General features: G+C 41.7%; 1 protein-coding gene across 5 annotated transcripts; it reads right to left on the bottom strand.

The window, feature by feature from the left end:
• Positions 1-858: 858 nt before the first annotated feature.
• gnb5b (guanine nucleotide binding protein (G protein), beta 5b) lies at positions 859-21,467 on the bottom strand. Of its 5 annotated transcripts, XM_081716236.1 has the most exons (16): positions 21,345-21,467; positions 20,551-20,678; positions 19,465-19,576; positions 18,846-18,982; positions 18,424-18,465; positions 17,701-17,777; positions 17,037-17,169; positions 13,712-13,855; positions 12,906-12,997; positions 12,672-12,720; positions 12,068-12,164; positions 10,828-10,994; positions 10,127-10,139; positions 8,310-8,327; positions 4,487-4,578; positions 859-1,707 (listed from the first exon to the last, which is right to left on the bottom strand). In XM_081716236.1, exons 2-16 carry the CDS (start codon positions 20,674-20,676, stop codon positions 1,585-1,587), a joined length of 1,422 nt encoding a protein of 473 aa, XP_081572362.1. In that variant the 5' UTR covers positions 20,677-20,678; positions 21,345-21,467; the 3' UTR covers positions 859-1,584. The 5 variants fall into 5 exon arrangements, with proteins under 5 accessions (XP_081572362.1, XP_081572359.1, XP_081572360.1 ...); XM_081716232.1 differs by lacking the exons at positions 859-1,707; positions 4,487-4,578; positions 8,310-8,327; positions 10,127-10,139 and adding an exon at positions 4,707-4,901 and having other exon boundaries at positions 21,345-21,362; XM_035525329.2 differs by lacking the exons at positions 859-1,707; positions 4,487-4,578; positions 8,310-8,327; positions 10,127-10,139 and adding an exon at positions 6,902-7,093.
• Positions 21,468-24,039: the final 2,572 nt, after the last annotated feature.

The following is a 24,039-nucleotide window of genomic DNA, read 5'->3' as shown; positions in this document are numbered from 1 at the left end:
TAACTGCAACACTCTCAGCTCTCCGTGCTATTTCAGAAGATCAGGTAGCCTGGAGTGTTAGCCCAAATGCCACGATACGGTTTCGCTTCACAATTCTTGCTGTAAAGCGATACACCATTCATGGAGTGTTTAGCAAAGGTACAGCTTACACAGCAGGGGAATTAGATTTCAGTGTGTAAAAGTTCAATGAAACACGAGCAGCGTCGTCACAAGATATGATCAAGAACGATGAGGAACTGTCTCTTTCAGAATCTGAGATACCTAGCTATGAAACTGTACCATCTTCATTTGAATTGGCAGTTTGTAAATTTGAAGATTCAAATAGAATATGCCATAATCTGAAACCAGAACCACATTATGAAAGAGGCTCAAATCCAAGATCCTATTATATTTTTTCATAGCACTTACAAACTTACATGAAAGAATTACCTCTGTGCCATTTTCAGCAGTTGTAACACTGCACTTGTGAGCTGAAGTAGTGAATTTAATTGTAGCTAGCTATCAGTTTCAAATCTGTGAGGAACACGATAACTTCAAGCAGCATAAACTGTCTGACTGTGCAAGCTCTTCCTACATGTTCTAGCAAATTAACCACACAGTGAAGCTGGATTTAAACTTTTTTTTTTTAAACACTATTAATTAATTTGATGTTACAACAAAAATATTGCAGCAGGAAGATTACGTCAAAGGAAGTTCATTCATAAAGTTGAATGATCCAAACCTGCTTCTCCCACAACACTTAGCCTCTCTTGGTGTGGTTTTGGTTATGAAAAGGTTTTTAAGACCAATATACTCAACGCCATACTTGCATATGTGCACACAAAGGCTACTACCAATGAAGCTACTAGAGACAAAACCAACCTTTATGTTCTTTTATTACGAAAGTGTTAAATAAATAAAATGATGCAAAAATAGGGTCTGTCCGTGTAAAGAAATGCCTGAAGATACAATTTGTTCTTAAAACGATAAATAAATACATTTTACAAACTGAACTGGTCATTCATGGGTTATTAGCATATAGCAGAAAGGCTTGAAGCTAAGCTAGCACCTTCAAAACATTTGACTTCCACAAAATTTGTAAAGAAAAAGACCCAAAAAGAAAGAAATACAATATGAAATGTAAAATAATATACACAAACACACATTAATTACGTGTTGCTGGCTGATGTTTACATTGGTATTTATATAAATATAATATATTACTTTTGTGCGTTGCAAACGCAGTAACCATTGGTGAAAACTTTTTCAGAAGAAAGTACAAAAAAAATTTAAAAAAATTCCCATTTTTTTCTTCCACACAGTGAACCTGTTAAATGTTTATACATGAAAGTGATGACAAGCACTCAGAAAATTAAAATGCACCAAAATGCAAACCATCATTACCTGCCTTATTTCTGAAGGCCATGTTACAGATTTTACAATTACCAATGAATAGTTTTCCATAACTGACTGAGAGGAGTGATGGTGTAAAAAAGGAATAAACAACACATGTGCAAATATAAAGTTGAACTGAGAACTTGAACTTGCACCAGAATAGAATAAAAGAAGGAAAAGCTGTGTGAACGAGATGGTGAGATGTGGGGTTCAGCGCACCAGGAGAAACGTCAGGCCCGCAAGACCGACTCCAGCGGCGGCGAAAAGGGCTGTCTTCATGGAGGACTCCTGACCCACGTGGCCCATACCGCGGAAGAACCTGCAAAAACCCTCCTGCACGAGAAACACAACACACAGCTCATAAATACTCACTGGGTCCATCATTTCTGAACCTGAACACTGCACAACAAAAACAAAAGTTGGCTGACACAGCATAGTAACATTAACTGACAGCATTTTAAAACTACATGGAGCTCTTCCCTTTCAACAAGGTGGAGGACAAAATGTTTATTTCAATCAGATACGGATGGTAGTATACACAGTCTGACTCAATCAATCATCCAGTTGTTATGACTAGTTAATATTCCATTATATACACCACGCTTGAATTAGCATATAGCCGCACAATTCCTCTGTGTTCTCAGAGAAAAGCCAAGCTAATCATCTCTAAGTGAACAGAAGGAAAAGGGCCTTTAACACAAGATTAATCTTGGGATTCAACTAAAGAACTGATTTAAATTAAGCCCAGTTAACCACCAAAAAGACTTCAGTTATTTAATCAAATGTCATGACAAGGACACACATGGAGAACTCAAATTCCAAACAGCGTATAGACATGGAATCAAGTTACTGCCCAGGTTCTTGTGACAAAGTATTTGCTTTTTGTGAGGAGCAAAGAAAAATGGTTGTTTCTGTTGTCATTCATCCAGCATCAGAAATATTGGATTATCCTTAGTAAACTTCATCCAAGATTAAGGAATAAAAACATAAACCATTTTAGCGTAAGCCTGCATTATTCTGAACTGAGATAATTCAAGTTTGCAGAAAATCAACAACAAACATTGTCAGAAGTTAACGTTTTCTCAGTTGAAAGCCAAGCGTGCTGGAGCCAGCAGGCTATGCAGCTGTCTGGAGAAAGCCACCTGCTGTACTGGGCAGAAAAGCCCAGGTGCTGGATATTTGTGCGGGTTCTAGCACTCGCTTGTGTTCTGCTTTCAAGGGGAGGCAATTTTAAAAGCTCTGAGGCGTGGAGATCAATAGCGTGTTAACACAATAGACTGAAAGGCTGTGGTCTCCAAGTTAGACGCCAGCTGTGTGTTTGTGTATGCAGCATGTATTTACATGGAAGAGATGAGAGAATGAGAGAGTGCGCCCTCTTTGTCAAAACAGACTTGGCATGATAGGCTCCTAAACAAGACTCTGACGTACTGAATTACTGTCTGAAATGTTCTCGCCTTTTTATTCCAGTTACAGGGCAGTAAAGCAGTGAAAAGCTCCTTTATGGGCTCCTTCACAGCCTCTGTTTCAACTGAAGTGGCATTTAGAGTCATACTGAACTTGTCTAAACAAGCTCCCCTCCAAGACGGGGAAAACATTGCTCAAAAAGTGTCATGGTGAAGGTAAAAAAACCCGTCAGGGATGTATGACTACAATGATGCATGAACAGAAACAGCTCGTCACCGACGAAGCGTGAGCAGATGGCAATTTTTGAAAGGCTTATTCTGTTCTAAAGTTCAAAACAGAGAGAAGCGAGAGAAACTAATGCTGTGGTCACACAGCAGGTAAACGTGGCCCAAATCCAGATCTCTGGCCATAACATCTGTTACCTCACCATCTCACCTCTGAAACCTTCCCTCACGGCCAACGTTGATCTTTCTTTCCCAGCACTGCAAAATTGTGACGAATCTAGAACTGCACTGGTGTAAAATTCACACCAATTCCAAACTGGTTTTCACCTCACATTGACAAATTTTGGGTTTCAGTACTACACATGAACATGTCCCAGATCGCAACTGAAAATGGCAGATTCTGCATTTTTGCTGTCAACACATCTGTGTCACATAAAGATCATATTTGGGCCACTCATCTGCTGTGTGAATACGCCCCGTTTTTGCTCAATGTACTAAATATAGACTATAAAAGTAAACTTCTAGTACCTCTGGGGTAAACCTCTAGGATTAATGTATACACTACAAACATAAAGCTCTAGTAACACACACATTACTGGATTTGCTTGGCTTCCATCTCTATCTAACTTCTATAAACAGAGAAGCAACAGGAAGGTGCCGGATCTGTTGCTCTCTGATCTCCAGCTGAAACTGCTGACCCAGCATGCATTTACACTTAGTTCTAAAAGCGCTGAGGAAAGAACACCAAAAGAAGTCTGCTTTCAACACGCCACTTTTGGCCTCACCAAAAATGAAAGCGAAAAGTGTTGTGGGTTTTTAGAAGTCCTCTGGGAAACAGAAAGTGCCACTGGTATCATCTGTTCTTCCTGTTAGTGGCCTGGCACATGTGATTTCGATAAAACCAAGTCAGTGTGAGTCATCCCTTCCCCCGCCCACTGTTTTTTGACGATAACGAGCATGAGTGCTACCTCAGTCCCCACCTCTTCATTGAGGGTCTTTTTATTGGTTTCACTTCTGGCTTGGTCTTGCTTTTCAAACTCCCCAGTTCTCAGTTCTCTTTTTTTTCTCACATAACCTTCCAGCAGCCTCACTAAAAACTCTCCAGACAAGCTAAAAGGCCTTTAAGTAGAGTGTATTATGCTGTGATCACAGTTTTACCAAACCCACTTTTTCTTTGAAAAAACATCATGCGTGTCATATGTGAGGAGCTTTTTTCTCACGATTAATTAAAAAAATAAATAAATAAAGTAAAACATTTGCAGCCATGATGTTTTCACAAACCTTAACAGAGAATAAAGCCTGTCTGGCTCACAATAAAATGCAGTTTGTTTATCTTTATTTTCTTCACCGTAAGAATAACTTTACAACCTACATATTGCAGTTTCACATTTCAAATTACCTGCCAATACCCAATTGCTACCGTTTACATTGAAGACTAGAGACCAGCAGACTAGAGACCAGCAGAAAGAGTGGCTGACACTCACCCAGCCTTCGTTTTCCTCCAGCCAGTCTCGCTTCTCTCCTCCCAGATAGTCTGCTATCGTCTCGGCCAGACTCCGGCAGCACTCTGGCCCCTCTCCCCTGGAGAACAGCTCGGTGGCCAGCACGCCCGTGAACGTGAAGAGCGACACCACTCGGCCCCAGTTCAGCTTGCCATCGTTGACCAGCTCAGCCATGACACTGCGAAGGCAGGTGCTGGGGTCTGAGCCGCACGCCCCCAGGAGCCTCTGGGACAGGGAGCGGAACTTGGAGAGGTGCTGGCGCTCCATCTCTTTGGCCAGGCAGCGCATGGCCTCGGCTGATTCGCTGGGAGGTGTCCGTCGGATCCCGGTGCAGAAGTCAATATAATCTTCTGCCAACACCAAAGTCTCTTTCCTCAACCAACAGGACATTTTTTTTCTACAATAAATAAACAAATCAACATTACTTAATACAAAATAAGTAAAATTAAATAAAATACACATGCTGCTGCTACATTATTTTCCACCAGATGGTGCAAGTGTGCAGTTCTTAGTCCATTCAACGATGCATTTGCAAGTTCTGTCAGCAACGACACCAAAAAAATCATTTGGACATGCGACTGTTGGTTTGCGATAACGCTGTAATTAACCCATTTTACTACCCCAAGAGTTCGTTTTGACAGCTTGAAGGAATTCAAATGGTAAGATCACAGAGGTGATCAAATTCAGTCGATGGACTAGTTGCTTCATTTCACATCTTGCCTTACACCTGGGCATACTGTCGCTTCACTGTGTTGTTCCGGTCTCGGTGCTTTAAACTGTGGTCTGTTAAAGTGGCCGTTGGGTTTCGTCCTAATTACCAGCTAACGTTCATTTTGGCAGGTGTGACCAGCCTTAAGTCTAGTGTACAGGGGAATCGAGGTGGTTTCTACGGGTTTCAGCCATTGTAATGAAACACTGATCTTACCCAATGCCAATTCAGAAGAGTAACGCTACCTACTAATGTTACCTACACAATAACACATACCGAAAAAGCACTGATGGGAAATTAGCATAGGGGGGTGACCCAAATAAATGTTTGTCAAGCTCTACCGCCTACTGACTAGCTAGCAAGCAATTTATGTAGTGAACATTAACAAAGCAACCTTGACATTTCCTTCACACAGGGACCAGCAAACTAGAATAGGCGAAAATAAACTGCACGGTTTAACTAACTAAAGCTATTTATTAATCTGATGCCAAAATGCTAATATCTAAAACACTGAAATATTACTGACCCACACCAGCGAGTTTACCTGTAACCATCGTATACCAATAGATAGCTAGATTATATTACACAAAAGAAGATTAGATTATATAGATTATATTACACGAAGCCGGCTGGTTAGCTTTAGCTAGACAGCTAACTTGATGGACCGCATCTGTCAATGAGACACAAAGGGAAACCCGACCGCTAACATACCGCACCGCCTTTAATCAGACACACGTCCGTTAATCAGGCACGCATCTCATGTTTCCATTATTTAAATATTACTGATTGTTCCGTTTAACCTGGAAAGGTTTCGACGCTTAAAAATATCTAACTTTAAAACATGAAAAGCGGAGGGGGGAAAAAAACTCACCCTCCCAGCGATGTGGATCTGCACTCACCGCAGGTATCAAGCGTCAGCGTCACCACCAGACAAACCCTCTAACTTTAACCCTAACCTTAACCTTAACCCGGACCAGACCAGAACGCTCACACACACCCTGACCCAACCCCTAACCCTAACGCTGCCCCTCCTCGCCGCTTTTTGGCCCTGTGTTTCGCTACCGAAACCCTGTATCTTGTTCTAAAACGCTATGGAGCTCCTCCTCCTCCACCCGTCCTCAATTGCGTCACGGGGCCACTTCCGAGTTCAAAAATAACGCGGACCACCGCAGAGCTATAATAAAACACCCCTAAGTTCCTCTAACAGTGAGGAGAGCTACACACCGTAAAATCACATCTAATTTCGCCCGAATTCAGAAGTGGCCATTTAACAAGCGGACAGACCAAAACTGTAGTTAATAAACACACAACAATGTTTCATGCTGACTAACAGGATAACGGGCTTTATCGTGAATAATCGGTGAAAGACCACAGAACTATGCTGTGTGAATTTTCACATGTAGGTTCAAACGGTTGTAAAACAGTATCAAAACAAATTTCTGTACTGTTCCAACAATCAGGACCGTTTATATCTTCTCTGGCCATTTACGTCATTTGAGATGAACGTTTCTTTCTTCTTTACACACACCCACACATGCGCACACTTTTTTTTCCTTTATTTTCTTTCTTTATTATTATTATTATTATTTTACAATATATACAAACATAATTTTGCAAACAGATGTAACAACATACTTTGGTGATCAGTGACCAGGAGAGGACTGATGAAAACGGCGGATTATACTTACTTATTTGTCATGGACAAAAAGGTGTAATCTCGGTCTAAATTTAAGATCTATTCATATTAAAGTCATATTAAAGTCCAGCAGACTGTGGTAAGTTTTGTGTCAGTTGTCCGACGACCATGGATGTGTGCACGCACAGTCTTCACTCTGGATCTACATCGCCGATTCCACAGAAGGCTCAGCTCAAGCCCAGATCTGGTGGCGTGGAGGGAGATTACATGACTTTTACATTCACATTCAGGTCCTGTCTGATCACATTGCGCGCATTGCTGTTCACCATGCAGAGTAATTAAAGATGTTCACTACGTGAAGTAAGAGAAAGTTGTTCCCCTTTGCTGTATGTTTCTCTTGTGTGAACATGCAAGGGATTTCCGTTTAGCATTGCTACATCTGAGTCTGGTCATTTGACAATGCTGAAGATACTCTCTAAGCAGCCAGATGCATCTCACTTTTAATCCTTAATTTTATCATCACTATTACACGCTATTATTAAAAAACAATAGTATATCACCCACTGGAACACACAAATACAAGCACAAAGCAAAATGCAGTGCTAACCGGCCCTAAAACAGCAGTACAGTAGACGACGTGTTCACAGTGACTGATATTAAACACAGAACCACGCTGACAAAGTGCAGACTCAGTGAACACAGCCTGGCTGCTCTGTAGTGACAGAGCTGCACCTTCGTAATAAATGTGAAACATCTGACCAAATATGATACACAACTTTAAATGTCTAATACTGGCAAACTGCCTGTCCTAAAGAACGAAAGCAGCACTTTAGCTGAGTGATATGAATTTGCCTGCCACGACATGAGGGACAGTGGGTAGCCCACCCAAACACACACACACACACACACACACACACACACACACACACACACACACACACACACACACACACACACACACACTCACATACACACACACACACACACACACACACACTCACACACACACACACACATACACACACACACACACACACACACTCACAAACACTCACATACACACACTCACTCACTCACTCACTCACATACACACACACACACAATATCGCCATGTTTATAAACGTCTTTTGTGTGTCTATTTATTTTAATTACTTTTCACTTCTGTTTCTCATCTGGACTTTGATTATTTCATACCAGTCACAGTTCTTTTCAAGTTCTTTTATTATAACAGAATTCTTAATTTCCTTAATTGCAAAGGTTCATTTATGTTGTTTTACTGTAATACTGAACTGAACTGAATTGATTGCAGAGTGTGACTGCAGTGTGACTACAGTGTGATTGTAGAGTGATTCTCAGTCTGTAGGGGGATTTTAAATAAATCTTTTTGGTGCAGAAATGAAATTCTTTTATTTCTACACTCTCCTCATTAATGAATCTTCTGTGCCCTCTCTCCTCTAGACCCGCTAAGTCCTCCCCACCTGCCCCCTGGCTAACAGGAGCTCTCCGCTGCCACAGGAGAGAACTAAGGACTGCAGAGAGGCGGTGGAGGAAATCTCACGTAGATTCAGACCTCAGCTCAGGTCTCTCATTTCCAAGTTCTCACTGGAAGTAACATCTGCAAAGTCATCCTACTACAGAGAGAAATTCGCATCATCATCATCTGATCCACGCAAGCTCTTCACTATTTTTTCTTCTCTCCTTAATCCTCCCCCTCCCCCTCATCTCTTACTCCGGAGGATTTCATCCCCTTCTTTGAGGAGAAGGTTGCAGCAATCCACCAGTCCTTTTCCTCTGTTCCCACTCCTCCAACCAACGTGCATTCCCCAACATCCAACTCTCTGACTCCTTTTTCTCCTCTCTCCTCAGATGAAATTCTTCTAACTCCTGACTTCCAGCAATCTGACTACATGTCCGCTGTATGCAATTCCTTCCACTGTGTTCCAGACAATCGCAAGAGAGCTGCTTCCTTTCATCTCTGTCATCATCAACAACACCTTATCTTCTGGATACGTGCCTACTGCATTCAAAACTGCCAGGGTGGTACCAATCCTCAAGAAAGCCACACTTGACAGCTCCAGCGTTACCAACTACAGACCGGTATCATTTCTCTCTTTCCTCTCAAAAGCCCTTGAATGAGCGGTTTATAATCAATTGCCTCTTTTTCTCACCCAGAACCAGCTGCATGATCCCAATCAGTGAGGCTACAAACCGGCACATTCTACAGAAACAGCCCTCATAGCAGTGACTGAGAAACTTCATGCCGCTAAAGCTGCCAAACTGTCATCTGTTTTGATTCTTCTAGACCTTTCGGCAGCCTTTGTGAACCACAACATCCTCCTCACTGTTCTTTCCAGGCTTGGTGTGACTGGCTCTGCTTGGAGATGGTTTCAGTCCTATCTGGAGGGACGGTCCTATCAGGTGACATGGAGAGGATTCACATCCAAAGCGTGTAGACTCTCCACTGGTGTTCCACAAGGCTCAGTATTAGACCCCCTTCTCTTCTCTTTGTATACTCGTTCTCTTGGTGATGTAATATCTTCTCATGGTTTTTCCTACCACTGCTATGCTGATGACACTCAATTATTTCTTTCTTTTCCACCCTCTGACACGCAGGTCTCCAGACGTATCTCATGCTTGACTGACATCGCATCATGGATGACAGCCCACCACTTGAAGCTAAACCCCAGTAAAACCAAGCTTCTGTATATCCCAGGTACTCCCAACCCTTACCATGACCTCACAGTTTCCTTTGAGAACTCCTTGGTATCACCATCCGAAGCTGTCCGTGCCCTGGGCGTAACTTTTCACAACCAGTTGTCGTTCTGAACTCATGTTTCTAATCTAACCTGGTCTTGCAGATTCCTCCTTTGTAACATATGAAGGATTCGACCCTTTCTCTCGCAGGAAGCTACCCAGGTGCTTGTGCAGTCTCTTGTGATCTCAAAGCTAGACTACTGCACTCGCTACTTGCTGGTCTTCCTCTAAGAGCCATCAGCCCTCTACAACTTGTCCAGAATGCAGCAGCACAACTGGTCTTCAATCTTCCGAAGTTCACACGTTACTCCACTGCTGCTGCACTCCCTTCATTGACTCCCTATAGCTGCACGCATCAGATTTAAAACCTTGATGCTTGCCTACACAGCCAAAAATGGACCAGCCCCTTCATACATGAGGTCAATAGTCAAAGCTCGATCCGTACCTTGAGTACTTCGAACCTCAAGTACGGCTGGGCTTGAAATAACTTGCTTCAGGTGTCATGGACAACAAGCATCGAGACTATTTTGTCCTGGCTCCAAGATGGTGGAATGAACTCCCACTTGCTGTCCGGACAGCAGAGTCCCTTGCAGTCTTCAAACACAGACTGAAGGCCCATTTGCAGAATATTTAAAGGACAACTGACACTGCTCCAATATTGACTGACTAAATTAGTACTTATTGTAGGGTATTTTTTCTGTTGTTTAACAAACTCTAGCACTTATTGTTTATGGCATTTATCATTGTTCAAGATAGACCTTATGTATTTTGTACTTCTAGGTATCAGCATTGATTCCTGTATCCTACAGTATTCTAGTTCATTGGCATGTTGGACTCCACCCTACTGTACTGGCTATGATGTATTCTATGAGTAAATGACAAAGCACTTTTGTACATCACTCTGGATAAGAGCGTCTGCTAAATGCCGTAAATGTAAATGTTTTAGATATCTGTCAGTTACATTATTGTTCTTAAAGACTTGGTTTTTTTTTTTTTTGCTCTCTCTGCTTGTTTTAAATTTTCCCCGTGTTATGGGAGCTCCCACGTACCCACATCAAAAGGGAATTTACCAGGAGGCCTTAAGTTTCCATTTGACAATAATCTTTGTTTTTGATCTCACTTCACTGTTTTTTCATGTGTGGGTTGAAGCTTCATGTTAGGCTGTGTGTGTGTGTGTGTGTGTGTGTGTGTGTCTGAGAGAGAGAGATAGCGACCCGTTCTTACTCGCAGGGTGTGGTCCCATGATCCTGAACAGAACGCTGTACCATCAGGAGACACCCGCACTGTGCTGACCCGATTCTCATGTCCAAACAAGATGGACACCCTGGTGCCCTTCAGAACATCCCACACATTTATGGTGTAGTCATTATATCCAGCAAACAGCAGCCGACCTGAGAGAGAGAGTGAGAGTGAGTGAGTGTATGTGGAAGGGGTGGCCTTTTTTTCTGGTTCAAAACCACAAAAGCTTTACAAAGCTGCATAAACAGAATGGAGCAGAATATGCTGAAATTACATAACCTCTGATCAGTAACACTACTTACATAACCTCTGATCAGTAACACTACATCCATAACCTCTGATCAGTAACACTACTTATATAACCTCTGATCAGTAACACTACTTACATAACCTCTGATCAGTAACATTTATGGTTTATGAGTGATGCAAAAAATTCCAGATAAATTCCCCATTCTCTGTTTTATAGCCAAAAAACACAGCGTATAAAACTTCTACAATATATTAAGAATAGTTTATTCCAAAATATTAGGAGTTTATATATTAATAAGTTTATCAGATGATGCACCCTGTTTTCAGTGGCATGTTGTGACCTTGTTCAAATAAAAAAAAAAAAAAAAAAAAATATATATATATATATATATATATATATATATATATATATATATATATATCTTAATCTATACTCAAGAACATCTGTTTGAAAATGTTTACATTCAGGAAACGTCAAAGGGTTCAGGGATAGAGGGGGTAGAAGGGAAAGAGAGAGTCTCTGCATGTGGTGAACAAAGGCCCAGACGGGATTGTCTTTCACAATAGCACAAGGAGAGCGGCACAGCGTCGCTGGTGTGCACGGAACGCCTCTGTGCTTGTAGAACCAGACCTAAAACTGACCTGTTAACTGGGTGTGTTTTTCAAAAACACAATGATCGCTGCACTGTTGGAATGGGTATTGTCTTCAACGCTCTAATAGTTTGCTAGCCTTACGCTACAGTGCCTTTCTGGAACATGCCTTAGAGGTTTATAAAAACAATCTACAGCTGCACCATTATCATCATATAAATAAATTACACTGGGTCACCAAAGGTCTCCCAGATTTGTTTGTATCCGTAAGAATGCAGGAGGAATAGCTGTGCTTTAGAAACACCCAGCTATTGGTCAGTATGAGCCACCTGCTAGTAGCTAGTCTACTTATTGGTTTGGACTTTGCTTGTAATGTCTCCCTCACCACTAATGGAGAAGTCCACACTGGAGGCCCCAAAGATGATACTCTCCTTGGAGTAGATGGCCACCTCACGGTCAGCTCGCAGGTCATACAGACGACACTGCAATACAACAATTTCATTAATTACTGACAGGGGGATAATCTGTATAAAATCATGTGGGATGTTGTACCGTAATAGGCCATTTAATTTCAGTAGCAGAGGGTTGATTATATGATCATTTGGCTTCATTATACTACCAGTCACCTGAGTAACTCAGAAATCCCATACAGTCATGATGGCAGGGTGTGTCAGTAACTTTGTCTAGAAGCGTTAATGTCAGATGAACCACGCACACAGTTAATATATAAAATAATCTGCTGGTTCTTAATCTGAAGAGACTTTCTGAAACTCAGGCCTTCCAGCCTCTTTGCTCTTTCAGTTCATTTGAATCTTTAAGCTTTTGATAAACCTGTTCAGGACTGCTGGTCCATTAGTAGCAATCAGTGGGTGGGGGACAGGTAGGGGATTTATGTGGTGTTTATGTAGGGGACTATGTGGTCATTTAGCTGGATAATTCTGTGCCCTAAGTCAAACAAAAATACATTTATTTTTGATTTTTGCACTCACAGTAGCATCATCAGAACCAGTAGCAAATGCATCACCACTGGGGTAGTACCTGCAGGTATAACACACACACACGCATACACCCACACACAGACACACACAAAAGGGAGAAAATGGCTCTAATTTCTTTTGAACACACCCTTTTCTGCAAAAGCCTGTGTTGTCTTCTGTAAGACACAGTACAGATGCCGCATAGACAAGTGTGCATAATGAAATACAGCTGTGATAGTCACTTACTTTACACTGTTAATGTCTGATTCATGAGTCTCGAAGGACTGGATGTTCTGGCCTGAGCGCATATCCCACACATTAGCTTTTTTATCACAACCCTACACACACACACACACACACACACATTAGCCTATTTAATATCCATCCTAAACAAAAAGAACAGACATGCCACAAATATTTGTCTTTTTATAACAACCAATAAATAGTATGTGTACACACACACCTTAAACACACACTTTCAAGTTATTGTGACAATCCTAAACACATGCACACACACACACACACACACACACACACACACACACACACACACACACACACAATGTAGTATTCATTATCAGCCAGAGTAGGATGGGCTCCCCCCTTTGACTCATTTTCTGTCAAGGTTTCTTCCTCGTGCTCTAGGGAGTTTTAACTTGCCACTGTCACCCTTGGCTTCTCACCGGGGGCTTGGACTCGGACATTTGTAAAGCTGCTTTGTGACAGCATCTGTTGTAAAAAGCGCTATATAAATAAATTTGACTTGATTTGACACGTACATGCACGCACGCACACACACACACACACACACACACACACACACACACACACACGCCCATGGGATAAGATGGAGCTCTAACAAAGTTTCAGCAGTGTATATGTCAGGAAATAACTCAATAATTCAATCATATCTGATAGATTTTGTGAAACAGAACAGAGTGATCTGGGCATAAAGCAGGAGTGAACAGAAAGGAGTGATCAGTTCGTGAGCAGGTGATCTGAAATTGTGAAAGGAGGAGTAGATGAGTAAAAAGGTGAGGAAGACTACTGACTCCAGAGACAAAGGTGTTTCCAGTCTCGGAGGGCGCAAGATCCAGGGACAACACATCAGCCGAGTGTCCATGGAAACTCTGCAGAAGCTGCCCACTCTCTACATCCCATAATGCACAAGTGCCATCACCACTGGAGGTCAGTATCTGGGAGTAAAACACACACACACACACACACACACACACACACACACACTCTTCAAATCACAAATATCCAGCAGGTGACAGACAATATGAAGCCTTCACTGCCCCCTTGTGTTCAGATGCCATTAGTGACGCGAGCTCCTCCAGATTTCAGACGTAATAAGGAAACACATTTATAATCCTGGCAGGACCAGGTGACAGCAGCACAGCATTTGTGCTGAACACCAGGAGGAATCACAGAACCACACAACTTCTGCTACAGGTTGCATGTGCAAATTAAGCAAATGACATCAGGATGTTAAAAACCAGACATTCCAGGAAGTGCTGCAGCATGTAGGCAACTACAGTTCTTACAGGGGGAGTGCAGAGAAATACTCACTCTACAACACCATGAAATGTAGGGTTAGGGTGTAGGATTAGGATGTAGGGTGTAGGGTGTATGGTTAGGGTGTAGGGTATATGGTAAGGGCTTAGGGTGTAGGGTGGTTAGGATGGGAATGCTGGTCGCACATCAGACATCTTCCATTACAGAGAAGGAGAAAAGAACATCCTCATTATTATAGAGAAAGAGAAATGAACAGCCTCATTATTATAAAGGGAAACGAACAGCCACATTATTAGAGATAAAGAGAAATAAACATCCTCATTATTATAAAGGGAAATGAACAGCCACATTATTACAGATAAAGAGAAATGAACAGCCTCATTATTATAAAGAGAAATGAACATCCTCGTTATTATAGATAAAGAGAAATGAACATCCGCATTATTACAGATAGAGAAACGAACATCCTCATTATTATAAAGAGAAATGAACATCCTCATTATTACAAATAGAGAAATGAACATCCTCATTATTATAAAGAGAAATGAACAGCCACATTATTACAGATAAAGAGAAATGAACAGCCTCATTATTATAAAGAGAAATTAACATCCTCATTATTACAGAGAAATGAACAGCCTCATTATTATAAAGAGAAATTAACATCCTCATTATTATAAAGAGAAATGAACAGCCACACTATTACAGATAAAGAGAAATGAACAGCCACATTATTATAAAGGGAAATGAACATCCTCGTTATTATAGATAAAGAGGAATGAACAGCCACATTATTACAGATAAAGAGAAATGAACAGCCTCATTATGTCGCGGTCAGTCCCTTCCATGTTCCGTATTTTCCCTGTCATGTGTTTAGTTCTGTTCATAGTTCTGTTCATTGTGTTGTTGAGTGGTAAGGAGGCGGCTGCATGTGCTGAGAGGAGCGAGATTTAATAGCGGCAAATCCAAAATCAGAGTCGTTTATACGGTCCAGGCTCACAGAGCCGACACGGAGAGTACGAGGAAACATGACTAAACAAAACCAACACACGAAGGGACACACGGGGAGCAGGCTATAACTAAGGCTAGGAAACAGAAAGGCTAAGATAAACACAAAGACACGGAGTACAAAGTAACAACCATAACACATTCAAACAATGAAACCATGAAACAACGAAACAATGAACAGCCACGACCAAGGCACACAGCAGGGTTTAAATACATGAACTAGAAACGAAGGACAGGTGTACGCAATCAAACAATGTGAGGACAAAACGAAACTATGGAACGGAACTAAACACAAAGACATGGAAAACACAGAACACGGAGATGGAAGGGACTGATCGTGAAACATTATAAAGACAAATGAGCAGCCTCATTATTCTAAAGAGAAATGAACAGCCACATTATTATAGAGAAAGAAAATTGAACATCCTCATTATTATATAGAGAACTGAACAGCCTCGTTATTCTAAAGAGAAATTAACAGCTTCATTAGTTGTTAATAGTTCATTTGGGGATACTGAACACATCAGGGAAATGATCTCATATAATTAGAGTTTTAACTCTAGATTATGATGGAATATTAACCCTGCAAAAGATTCCCATAGTATCATCCTACAGTATTAAAATTTAGTCTAATTTGTTTACAAAATTTACAAATGTAATTCAATCATAGTGAAGACATAAGTACAGTAACTTGGTTACGTTATATACCTGTTTATAACCTGTTTATAATCTGCTGTAAAGTCTCAGAGCTCTCTGCTGCTACTGGTGCTACAATCCAAATGGCCTACATGAATTCAAACTTGATTTAAAATAAAATTAAATAAGTATATAAATAAATAAAGCCACAAAGATAGACAATGTGCTCACAAGTGTAATGTTTACAATGTAGTAATAAGCTTTTAGAATATATCAGAAACCTAATGCATTACCAATGGACATTTTCTAATGTCACTGTGAAAAAAGTCATTTCTGTTTCCAGTTCATGCAATTAGTAACAAGTAAAAAACATGATGTCAGTAGAAACCGTTGCCACCTAGAAAACAGGTATCCTCTCGTGCATGGTCTGGACTGCTGACAACACCACACACAAGCTTTCACTGCTGCTACTTCATCAGTCCTGTCTTGTCCCTCCCCACGCCCCAGAGATCAGAGCAGTTTGGAGAAGAACAAATACATTACAGAACTGGGGATTATAAAAACACTCCCTCCAAATTCTCTCACACACACACACCCACACACACTCACACCCCCACAAACACACACTCACACACACACTCACACTCACATACACACACACACACACACACACACACACACACACTCACATACACACACACACACACACACACACACTCACATGCACACACACACACACACACACACACACACTCACACACACACACCCACACACTCATACACACACACACACACACTCACACCCCCACACACACACACACACACACTCACACCCCCACACACACACACACACCCACACACACACACACACCCACACTCACACACACACACACACACACACACAAACACTCCCACACACACACACACACACTCACACACACACTCACTCCCACACACACACACACTCACACACACACACACCAACACCCACCCCCACACTCACACACACACACACACCCACACACACTCATACACACACACACACACTCACACACACACACACCAACACCCACCCCCACACTCACACACACACACACACACACACACACTCACACACACACACACACACACACACACACACACACACTCACACTCACACACACATACCATCACCCACCCACCCACACACTCACACCCACACACACATACACTCACCTGCATATCAGAGTTGGTAAAGCTACAGGCAGACAGGTAGTTGGTGTGCATAGCCACTGATTTTTTCTTGGCTGACAAATTCTCATTCTTATCCAGTGACAGAGGATACACAGAACATTTATTATCCAGTCCACTGAGAGAGAGAGAGAGAGAGAGAGAGAGAGAGAGAGAGACAGAGAGAGAGACAGAGAGCATGAAAGGAAGAGGGCGAAAAAGAGAGAAATTTTAATGTTACATGAAAATAAATTTTTTTTCACAAATTGCTTGCTAATCAAATACATTGTTTAGTTTTCATAGTTATCAGGTGCTACTGGTTGCATTTACAATTACATTTATGGCATTTAGCAGACGCTCTTATCCAGAGCGACTTAAAAAAGTGCTTTGTCACATAACACATAACAAGGAGAAATTAAAAATGTACCTACATGTTTATTTCAGACTCATATTAAAATTTATTTGTGTGTTGAACCAGGGGAGTCACGCTATGTTCCCTAGAGCCGTATAAGCACCAAAACCTGAGAGTAAAGACCTTTGGCTTCTCACATTATGATGAAATAGCATATGCTCTTTTTGTAGCTGCTGTGGGACCAGTTGGCTTGTGCTATTTATCAAAGTTAAAATCTGGGGAACTGATCCTGGAACAGACACTGATAAAAGGACTTACCCACATGCTATTGCACATCCAGAGGGGGCATAAGCGCATGCCATCACCCAGGTACAGGGCATGGTGACTGCATGCTCCTATAATACACACGCGCACAGAGGTTACAGCGTTAGGCTACATACTCATGCTCTGCGTATACACACCAAAAAGGCTGTGTGTGTGATAGTGTGAGTGCTTTTAATGGAGCCATATGTAGTTATCTGTACATTTGTACATGTAATAATATGGGTGTGTCAATGTGCTAATATAGATATAAATTATGTGATGTGGTGTGTGTGTGTGTGTGCAGACACACGCATGTTAATAGAAAGTCTATCTTCTTTAAAGTGTGGAAGAGACTGACAAGCATTTAAGATTAGTGGGGCACTAAAAATGTCAGCCTCCATCTGACACCAACATCATATTTCATACAGATAAGTCTGTCCTTCTCACTGCTTAATAACCACAGCTGCCTACTAGACCACATGCATATTCATACTGAATTATAACTCAGTGTGTACAGCACTTGGTATGGACATGCTGGATAAGAGGGCAATAGTGCATTTATGGCTGATGCCATAAGGGTTTTGTTCAGCGGCCCAACAGTGGCAACTTGAACTGGCAATCTGATTACAAATCGAGTACCTTAACCACTAAGCTATACTATATATACTATATCAGAACTCATACTCTGAGAATCATATAAATTCTGATTGTGAAGACTAATTTTAAAAACTAATTTACCTTATTAGCTGTGAAGGCTTCCCACACAATGACCTTTCCATCCTACAAAAGTAAATTTTACACAGACACACACACACACACACACACACACACACAAACCCCCAGAAAAAAAAAATAGAGAGAGAGAGAATTACAAAATTTTAAACAAAGAAGAAGATGAAAATAACACTCAAAATGAATATAACAACATTCAAAACAATAGCAGTTACACCTTAAAACAATACAAGCTACTATATTTCATACTGAACTAACTGCACAACCCCTAAAAGTCATTAATACGAGGACCTCATGGATCACATTTTTAAGATAAAGGTCACATCTGAGGGAAGGGGCACATTGGAAATGATCAGACAAAACCCGCTAAATCAGGGCCCTTGAACAGGGGTAGTAGTGACGTGGTGCTTTCGCAAGCGCGCAGTTACCTGCGAGGAGCTCACGAGCCTCCTCTTGTCGCGGCACCAGTCCGTGCACAGAACCTTGTTCCCGTGACCCTTAAGCGACCTCCGGGCTTTCGTCACGAGCTGTCCCAGCGGCTCCACTTTCTCCGCTGCCTGGTGCACTACAGCGCACATACCGCACGATCAGCGAACCCTTACCCTGCAGGCTTCGTGCCTGTTATCCGCACGGAGCGGCGCAAAGCTTCTCGGCTCGTCTTGGTCAGTTGGGATTAAAAGTTTAAGGCAGTTCATAGCAAGTCTTGATAGCAAGCAGCCGCTATTTTCAACCTAAAATATTCATTTAAAATATCATTACGTACAATAAAATGTCTGCTTACAACCATAGGCGGTGTTCTTGCTACTATAAACAGCACTTAAACACAATCGGTAGTTGTAGTTTACGAACAAGCAACATGACAAAAACGCAGCTCGCTATAACTCGTGTAGTAATCAGTTAAGTGGAGTAAATATCATCGACTGCGTTTGAATTAAACAGGCTATCATCTCGCTTTCGTGGTGTTAATGGCTGCTGTGAGTCTGCCAGAGGCAGATAAGGGATGCTGGCATTCGCGAGGCCCCTTCTCCTCTCCAAAGCGACACTCACGCTCAACATCGTGCAGCTTCGCTCTCTCCTCCTCCAGCCTCAGCTTTAAACCCTCCGACTCGGCCTTGAGCGACGCCAGGTTCTCCCCCTGCGTCAGTCCCTGGCAGGCCATCTTTACGTCAAAGGATGGAGAAAACGATTAGGATGCAGCGTTCGTCACGCGCGGAGCACGAGCAGCCCCGGCTCAGAGCGCGCGGCCGACGCGCCTCGCGCTCTGACGTCACCGAGGACGCGTAGTCGCGCTCGAGGACGGCGCCTGGGTTTTTCGATGCTGTTCCCTTCAGACGTCAGCGGCGGAACTTCAAGCAGCTGCAGGTTGTGGGTTTTATCGTGAGGCATGTCAGGATCGGCTCGTAAGACATAGAACTGTTTCACCACCGTCTTCGAGCTTACCAGCGTGCACATCACAGTGCACACCAACCATGAATCTGTGTGATTTACAGCCCGCAGTTGCTGTCCGGAGGCATGTTAACGTTGATAAGATAAGCAGGACATTTTCGGGTGCCTGTCACTGCCGCCCGCTGACAGCTCGCCTCTGCTCGAAGCGGCTCTCCTCCACAGACGGAATACTGTCCTTTACTAGAAACATTTCCCGCGTTGTACCGTTGAACTCAACACTGAGGCTAAGTTGTCTCATCAGCCACTACACTAAAGCTAAACCAGTAGGGTCATTGTAACTAAGCTATCGAGGCATTTCTTTACATTTCGATAGCTGCTGTTATAAGGTAAATGCCTTTAGTCTTTGAGCAGGATGGTTGGTTATTGTAGAATCTAACTACATGTATCTCGTTCCAAAATAGCTTCAAATACAATGAAGCTTCCTCTTGGCTTGGAATATTGACTTGACATGGTTGGTCACTTAGATCAGGAGTAGGAGGAAACCCAGTTACACAGATAATAGGCATATCACATCACACAGATCTATTAATGTAAATGCCAAAAAAAGGTTTTTTCAGTTTTGATGGAAATCTCTTACCATGTCCACACACACACACACACACACACACACACACACACACACACACAGAGTAATCTCCTACTAAGTATACACACACACACACACATACATACAAACAAATCTCCTACCATCTCCACACACAGTGAGCAGTAGTTCACAGGTTCGTTCTGCAGATAGATGTTCATCAGTGGTTTGTTCAGGGTGCAGCTGTCGCAGGGGCCAAATGTGATGGCCACAAATGTGTGGTCACACATCTCTGTGAGGGGCCGAGTGTAGGCCATAAAAGACCAAGGAATCGGCAGGATAACATAAGAGAGAAAACCAAACAAAATTTTTAATTTCTCCAGGACACAACTGAGAAATAAAGTAGCCTTTATTTACACACACCCCATATACTCCAGACAAACCACACACACACTAATCTACCACCATCTCCACGCACACCTCGGTTAAACCACTAGAAAGGTGGCTAAAATATCTTTTGACAGTTGATTACTTATCATCTGACTGATTTACACAATTAGAACATTTAGAAAGCCATTTTTTTCCTAGTTGGTAAAAAATAAAGGAAAATGCTTATCTGAAAATTCCACACATATCCAAATTCCCACATTATGAACATATTTTGACTCATTCAGGGGCTGACCATTAAGACAAGTCCAACAAGGACATTCTGCTTAGTGCAGAAAACAGTACGGACATTTCATGTAGTCCAGGGCTAAACCGCTGACCACTCAAAAGACTACTGAGAGCATACTGGTCATGTTAGTGCAGGTCTGGTCTGAGCGCCAGGAGACCACAGATCGGATTTGCTTCTTCTCATATAAAGATCTTGTTTTAACAATTTAGGTTTTTCATTTGTTTCAATTTGCTGTTTGCAGATTTGACTCTCAAATAAAAGTCCAATCAAATCAGAGCTTACCTTCTGAGTGACGTTTGTCAGGGCGTGTGTCCTGAGAGTGTGTTGTATTGAGTGTGCTAAGTGTGTTGAGAGCGTCCTGAGAGTGTGTTGTATGTGTTGAGAGTGTCCTGAGAGTGTTCTGTGAGGTGCTGAAATGCAGAACCATTAATCTCCTTTAAGCTTTTTAAGCTTCCGAGCTCTGTGCAGGCATTACCCAGGACCGTCAACAAGACATCTGAAATAGCAGTCGCACTCTGGCAACCTGCTACATATGAACCTCTTACTGACACCTGCTTGAAACGCTGCTACTAAACTTAAATGTCTATGAAAGGAAAAATCTATTAAGGGTTCCATTCTGAATATATTTAAGTTCAGATATGTATATTAGCAATTTTACAGGATTATAAACATTGAAATGAGACAAAATGAGCCTTCTTATGTTCTTTATAATAGACCTAATTATCTGGAGACCACACAAAGTTTTGGTGATGAAAGTAAGAGGCATAAATAAAAGATAAAATCTTCAAATAAATAAATCTGTATAGGCAAATTCCCATTAAGAGGAATTATGTAGCAAATGTGAGAATTTCCACACAAGAAAATGCTTCAGGTGATATCAACATATTTGGAGGTTGTTGGACTACCAGAAGGGACAAAAAAAAAAGAGAAGCAGGTGATAAATTAGAATTAGGAGACGAGTCAGAAGCGGACTGGTAATGACAGCATATCCCCACTAGAGGGAGCTGTGGGATCTTTGTCTCTCCCCCACAAACGGTGAAAATAGGATGGATGCCAGAAAAATGTCCTACAGGGAAATAAGAATGATGTTGTCTGAGTAGTGTGATAGAGGTTCTGCTCTAAAAAACAAAACCAGCAGGAAAAGGGCAATGACTGGACCGTAGTTCTACTGGAGGTGTTAACTATTCTTGCTGTTTCACTCAACCTGATTTTTAATAACTTCACGAGTGCCCGCTTTACTGGAATTCAGTTGTCTTTGGTCCTTAATTGAAAGACAATAATCTCCAGAACCAAATGACACATCTAGAAAAACTCTAGAGCATTTGTTAGATCTGGGTAAGAGTAGGATGACAGAGGTAACCTGGCATCGACTGACAGCAAACGTTCAACTTTATTTCAGTTACTTGAAGTACGAGTACTACGTATAAAAAGTGCTCCAGTTTAACTGATGCTTATTTAACAAACCGCAGTGTAGGAAACATAAGACCAAACGTAGTGCTTAATTCGTTTATTTGACTCAAACAAGTTTCGACATTTGTACCTTACTTCATGGATTCTCAATTACACATGTACCTGTTAGAGCTACAGAGATTAATTACAGTTCTTCTTCAACACAACATATTCACTGTCATTCATTCCGTCATGGCTGTTTCAAAAAAAAAAAAAAAAGAAAAAAAAAAAAAAAAGCCAAGCCACCCGTGAACCGCACTATTGAATATTACGAGATGATGAGCGAATTAGAGAGAAAGAGGCGACGCTTTTATACAGGCGCGGGATGGCGAGTCCAACTGCTGCATCTCTCCTCATTATATAACGATACATCCACAGACTGAGCGTGTGCACTTCATCATCATTTAGAAAGATGGTTTAGTGCAACTCGTATCAGATGTGTTGATGGAGATCTGTAGGGATCACACGCACAATACAGGAGTCGGATAATGTATTGGACTGAACTATGCGTTGGCCAAATCAGGCCAGGTACATCAGACACAAGCAGCTCGTGGCACGCTGTTCTGTACAGAAAAAAAAAAGTTATTATTTTTATATTTTTTTCCCCCTGCTAATGCTGTTAAAAGTGCATAAAATACGAAACTACAACAATGCGGCACTGTTTCCAGGTCAGGGTTTGCTTTCCTTGTGAGAATGATGGTAAATAAATATACAGGGAACAGGAACAAAAAACATCATGGTTTCCATGGCAAGATAAGGCTTTATCCAAAAGAAGTGATAAATAAAATACTCTTGAATAATAATACTTTCAGCTTGTTTCAGACATTTTGTTCCAGAATAATCCCAGTTGTCCACTTTGACAAACAAAACAAAATGAAGCAAAAGCAGAGCACAGAAAGGGTGCCATGGCCACACTGGATGAAACATCAAGGGGAAACATTCTCCTGCCGCTGCACGGTTTCAGAAGGAACTGTTGGTTGATCTCACCGTCACCTCACTGGAACATGAGATGGTGTCGAGAGCCAACAGGACGAGATGTGCACAGCTAGATGAGATTAAAGTCCACTAATCCTGAACTATAAATAAGGCATTTAATGTAGTACAGGCAAAACAGAGGGTCTGGTGTCCCTGGTTAGAGTCCCCTGTCAGATACACAGCTGACTGGTGTGCGTGTGTGTGAGAACACAAGTCAGAGGGAGTGGGGTTCTTGCTCCCTGTCTCTGAGCAGGCGGCGTATGCACTGGTCTCTCTATGGCCCTGCAGCATTTCCACTGCATCACAAGATGTTTCAAATAAACAACGACAAAAATCTAAACAAACACAAAAAGAACCTGCCCATTTTATTAGAAGTATTAGTTTAAACCTTTTTAATGCAACATGCTCTTAAAATAATTTTATTTTAAGGTTTTAAAATCTATTAACACTCAAGGAACAACCGTGTAGGTAACTGAGGGTGAGACTCATGGGGCGTTTCTGTACATTCCAGATCTAGGTTGGGGTTGTACTAAGAAAAGATTTAAGTTCAAAT

The sequence above is a fragment of the Electrophorus electricus genome, chromosome 6 (assembly GCF_041902795.1).
Source record: "Electrophorus electricus isolate QZ-2024a chromosome 6, ASM4190279v1, whole genome shotgun sequence".
In the NCBI taxonomy this organism is placed as follows: Eukaryota; Metazoa; Chordata; class Actinopteri; order Gymnotiformes; family Gymnotidae; genus Electrophorus; species Electrophorus electricus.
The sequence above is the reverse complement of the archived record's forward strand: the minus strand, read 5'-3'. Positions and strand labels throughout refer to the sequence as shown.